We start from the raw sequence: 5,673 nt of genomic DNA, 5'->3' as shown, positions 1-5,673 counted from the left end.
TGCTTGGGCAGCCCATCTATTAGATATATGTACAATATGTACATATATACTTATCTACATCCGATATCCGATCGATCGGTTGGCGAATTATGTGTATATCATATATTTAGTCAATTAGATGGGATGAGATTATCCTCATCCATTCTTGTTTTATATTTTGTTTTTATATTTATACACAAATCTAAAAACAATTTTTCTTCTTACCTTCTTGAACACGGTTTAAATGTACCTACTCGTATGCCGAATTCTTAACTTTTCTAAGCCGTTGCACATTTTGTTCGTTTAGTTACTCGACGGCTTAAGATGGTAGTAGGGCTGCAGTCAATCAATGCATTTATGTTTATTTTTCTGACTTTATATTTAGATGTTTCCTTTGTTAGAGCATCTCCCAGTTTCGTTATGCGAAGGACCGAGCAGTAAAAAAACGTTACATTGATTCAGTCATGAGCCCATAGTCGTATATGTTATGTACATATTCCATTCTAGTACAATATTTCAACTTCGTAGGAAATTTGCTCCCAAATATTCGACTGTTTTCCTTGGCTTGAAATTTGTCTTACCTATTTCTGTTTTGGCAAGTTAATCAGTAGATGAATGAAGATTCTCTTGGGCTACTGACATGATGCCCGAAATTATTAAAAGCGTCTGCAGCCTGATGGGATCATGCTATAGTGCCCTGGTAAACCTGCTTTCAAAATTGTTCGCCTTTTTCCGTATTTGGTGAGTTCGGAAGTAGATAAAGCAAATACTTTCAAATGACATACGGCATCCTCCACAGGTTTATGTACCACTGGACTGCCTCCTCGCCCAGGAGGAGTCTGCGTCGCTACCTCTACAAGATCGATCTCTATGTGTGGCAGAGTATCTATGGAATGCCGGATACCGGTCACGTGGTCTTATTTAATGGTTGGCACAATGGCCGCGCGGTCGTGTGCGATGACTGCCGGTTGAAACGTGTGGGTGAATTGATTGACCAGGCAAAAATATGCCTGGACGTGGTGCTGCTGTCCACCGCCAATGTCCAGTACCTTGACCGCATGTTGGGTGCACATATTCGGGGTGTCAATGTGCGGGTTCTCGCCAGCGAGGAAATGCTCGCGGCTAATGGGCCAGCGATGCAGCTAATCTGCGCCTTGGGTGTGCCGGTGCGCGGCTTCCCGATCGGTGTAAAATTCGGCTACAATTTTTCTATAATAGACAGTGAAAAGCGAGCCCTGGGGTTAGAGGCCAAGCAGGATACGATCCACACCTGTCTTTGGCGTCTAAGGGGCAACATGAAAGGGTTTCTCAACTGGATCCTAGCTGCCGTGAAGCGGAAACGCGATTATAGGCATGATAATTACCACTACCAAATTTTCTTTGATAAATGGGACATCTTATATCCCATCACCCCGCCTTACTTCGCAGAACAAAATTTTTTCTAAGTTACACGTTAATTCAATTACATATATCTTATTTTAATGATTATTCGTTGCCTTAAATAAACGTAAATAAAAGTTTGTTGTTTTTTTAGATAATCAGCTCAAAAGTTCCCATTTGTGTAATTATGTACATGTCTGTGCATAAGCCACAAAAACATGGCGAAAATCTTGTACATAGATAGCTGCCATAGTCCCGAAGCTAAAATTCTATGGTAGATATCAGCACTCAGCTTTCTGATAGGAAAAAACAACATGCTTGATCGATCAAGCAAAGACGAGCCGCTCTGGGCGAGCTTTTTAAGCTTTAAGCTTTTCAGCAATGTGTGCACATGCACCGGTGAAGAGTTTTTGCTTTTTTCGGAGCTTTTGAATGCGTTTGCAGTTTCGCTTTCAATTGGTGTACGAGCAGACGATTGTGATTCACACAATATTTTATGATCAGTAAATCAGCTATACAAATCGACCAGACATTTCATGCATATCATACAAGGGAATGGTACGAGTATGTAAACTTTGGCCCCGAAACTATAATAGCTCTCCTTTCTGGCTGCTGTCAAATTCCGATTCAGTCTCTCTTTCTGTCTTCGTCTGTTTCTGTTTCTTGGTTTTCTTATTCTTAGGCAATAGCAAAGCCGACCATGAAACGTGTGTGTTTGAGAGAGACAGAGCGAGATCGAATGAAACTGTTTTCTTTATTCTGGCTATAAAAATGATACGATCTAGTTCAGATTCTGCAGTCTAGAAGAGATTGTCATTCCCTACGATTCTGCGTTTATGGTTTTCTCGTATCTTCAAAATTGTGGATTGTGGGGACGGAAGGGGGCCTGGCGAAATAGTTTTGAAATACACTTGTAACAGTGACATATCACAGAAGTCTCCATACAAAATGTCGCTGCTCTAGCTCTTATACTCTCAGAGCAGTAGGCGCTCATAGGGACGGACAGACGGACGAAAGGACAGACGGACAGACTGACAGAGAGACATGGCTCAATTGACTCGGCGCAAGTCTATTAGGATGGCTCTGAAACTTGACCAGATACTTTCCTTTCGCCTTGGCGATTTCATCCTTAATAAATTCGACATTTAAGTCCTTATGAAGATTTGCACTCCGTATGTACTATGATGCCCAGTGCTAGTTCTCATTATCTTTGATTCAGCCAGGCTTTCCCCCTAGTTCGGAGCCATACATATGTCAAAATTGGTTTGAAAACTGTGCCGCACAAAAGTACTTTGCACTCCAGTTTTAGTGGCGAGGACAATGTGGAATTCTAGCTTTAAGTTTCAGTAGATTTCTCTTTGCTTCCATGTGTTTACACCAAGTGAGCCGTCTATGCAAATGTACACCAAGGTACGCTACTTCGGTTGGAATGCTGATGTTGTTGAGAGACACCGGTGGGCAAGTTTGTCTGTTTGCACTTTTGCTCATTCACATGCAAGTTAACGTACCCAATTCTATTGAGCTCTTATACGAGTTGTAAACAATCTTTGGCTTTCCAAAACGAAAACAATTTCAATCTTGGGCCTCCGCCTAATTGATTTCTAAGATGTACAATCGCAAGGGCTCCCACCGCAATCCCAATCTTTGACACTCGCCTAAATGGAAAACCAATGTTTGCCCAAACCCGGCTTCTAATAAACAATCTCACTCCCGGCTTTCTGCAGATCCTGCACTTTAGGCATTTTACAGTTCTCTCTTTGGATGACGAAATCCAATACTCGGGATGGCGAAATCAATTGAAATGTTTATAGAAAAACTATTCCCGAAAGGGATCAACGATGCAAAGATCAGAAAGTTCAAGTCAGTCTTGATCCAGAAGCGACACCGCAAAGTCGAGCTAAAAATTAAGATCGCGCAAACCCTTTGCCCGGAATCCTTTGTGACCCTCTACTTAAATCTATATCAGTGAAGTTAGAAGTAAAATAAAAACTTTTTAAAAACACAATCCGCTACCGCAGTTATCTAATTGGCGCCCAACGTGGGGCGACGTTGTATAAAAAGCACCGAATAATAAAAGTGTTGCGTCGTGCCGAAACCCGAAGGACAATTAATTAATGGAATAAATCCTTCAGATATAAAAACGCGGAGTGACTGTGAGATATAAGATAAGAAAAAGTGAGATAAAAAGGAAACAAACCGGAGCTTAGGGTGTGCAAAAATAAATACAATATACAATACAAATACAAATACAATACAAAATTCAAATAAATACAAAAGCTAATCAAGACAATTCAAAAATACAAAAAAACCAAAGTTTTTAAACAAAACCAACCAAACCAAAACACAAAGAAAGTGAAACTATCAGCTAAACCAAAGAAGGAAGACCCCCAGAAGACCCAGTTAAACAAAGAAATTTAAGAAGGAAGACCCGTTCGAAGACCTGTCAGCCAAATCAAGAAGGAAGACCCGTTCGAAGATCTGTCAGCCAAACTAAGAAGGACGACCCCTACCGGATAGTTCGTGAGCAAAAGTTGTATTAATAAATATATAAGTTCAATTAGGTTATATTAGATTATAAAAACTTTATATGTTTGTTTTTATAATCTAATATAACCTAATTTATATTAACTAACTAACTTTAGATTTTGAAAAACTAAAAATGATTAACTCACAAACAAGGACCGATCTCACTGCAGATCTGGTCAAACAATTGATAGCACTTCAAATTTCACAAGTACAGGAGCCAATTGTAAATTTAAAACAACCAATAGAAACTAAATCCGATCAGGTATCAGATTATCAGGCAGAAACAATAGACGAGACAATAAAAGATGACACCACATTAAAGGTAATAGAATCCCTACCAATTTTCAATGGTGGATTAAACCAATACGTAGGATGGAGGGAAGCTGCAGAAACTGCAGTGAAGTTATATAAGAAAGGAAGTAAGCAATATTATATTGCCTTAACAATTTTGAGAAACAAAATAACAGGACCAGCACATGACGCACTGACCAACCACGGGACAGTTTTAAATTTTGATGCCATACTTTCACGACTTGACTTTGTTTACAGTGACAAGAGACCAATTTACATAATAGAACAGGAGTTAAGCGTTCTCCGACAAGGGAACCTTTCAATAATAGATTTCTATAACGAGGTTAACAAGAAAATGACCTTGTTAATAAATAAGACAATAATGACTCACGGAAAGGACAGTGAAATCACGAAAGAATCAAATAAGAAAACTAGAGACAATGCCTTACGCATTTTTGTCACTGGCCTATACGGCGGCATTGCAGAAATCCTATTTTCATTGAATCCCCCAGATTTACCGAATGCCTTGGCAAAGGTACAGGAATTGCAATCAAATAACATTCGGGCCCAATTTGCCTACCAATTCAGTGGCCCCAGAAATTCAGGGAATAATAACTACAATACATTAAGATTCAACCAACGACAACCAAGGACTAATAGTTCACCATTCGACCAAAAAAGGGATCTTCAGAGGAATAACATGTCATGGGGACAACCCTATTTCTTGGGTAATAGACAACAAAATCAGGCCCCAGAACCAATGGATGTAGACGAATCGATACAAATCAAGAACCGACAGAACAGCAATCAATTCAGGGGAAATAATAATAATAGAAATTATCGGGAGAATACTAACGGTTATTATAGGAGAAATAATAACAATTATAACCAAGCTCAGCATTTTAGGGCAAACGTAGTACCGAATAATCAGTCTAACGAAAATCAGGCGGAGAAACGAAAGCCAAACGAAATGTCGGAACAACCGGCTAATAAAGCAATGCGGATAAATAACATTGAGGAGGACCATTTTTTAGATCAGCCCCCGAAGTAGGTCTGCCCTACTTAAAAAGAGTGGATAAAAAAATAAACAGAGAATTAAAAGTTTTGATAGATACGGGAGCAACTTCCTGTTATATAAAAAAGGGAATTTACGAAAATAAAAAAGAATTATCAATTTATAAGAAAGTTGCTACAGTGAATAGGTTTTCAATAATTAAATATTTCTATAATATAACTATTTTCAACACAAAACAAGTGTTTTATGAAATAGATGGAATGGAGGCAGATTTACTAATAGGATTTAACCTATTAAAGAAAATCGGAGCTGTTATTGATACAGGAAAGGGGACTTTAAGTTATAAAGACAATGAGGAGAAACTAATATATGACGAGGTCCTTTCTTTAAACAAATTAACCTTTATAGAAGGAAAAACCATCCTTCCGTTGAAGGAATATATAATAAAAAAATATTTTGAAGAAGAAAAAGAAATGAAAAGT

The 5,673-nt window shown here is 38.6% G+C and overlaps 1 protein-coding gene across 1 annotated transcript; it reads left to right on the top strand.

The window, feature by feature from the left end:
• Positions 1-485: 485 nt before the first annotated feature.
• On the top strand, positions 486-1,505 carry LOC117188884. The gene is made up of 2 exons (XM_033393413.1): positions 486-720; positions 779-1,505. The coding sequence occupies exons 1-2, from the start codon at positions 620-622 to the stop codon at positions 1,422-1,424; spliced, it is 747 nt and encodes a 248-aa protein (XP_033249304.1). The 5' UTR covers positions 486-619; the 3' UTR covers positions 1,425-1,505.
• Positions 1,506-5,673: the final 4,168 nt, after the last annotated feature.

This window comes from Drosophila miranda, chromosome XL (genome assembly GCF_003369915.1).
Source record: "Drosophila miranda strain MSH22 chromosome XL, D.miranda_PacBio2.1, whole genome shotgun sequence".
In the NCBI taxonomy this organism is placed as follows: Eukaryota; Metazoa; Arthropoda; class Insecta; order Diptera; family Drosophilidae; genus Drosophila; species Drosophila miranda.
This window is presented reverse-complemented; position numbering and strand designations above follow the sequence as displayed.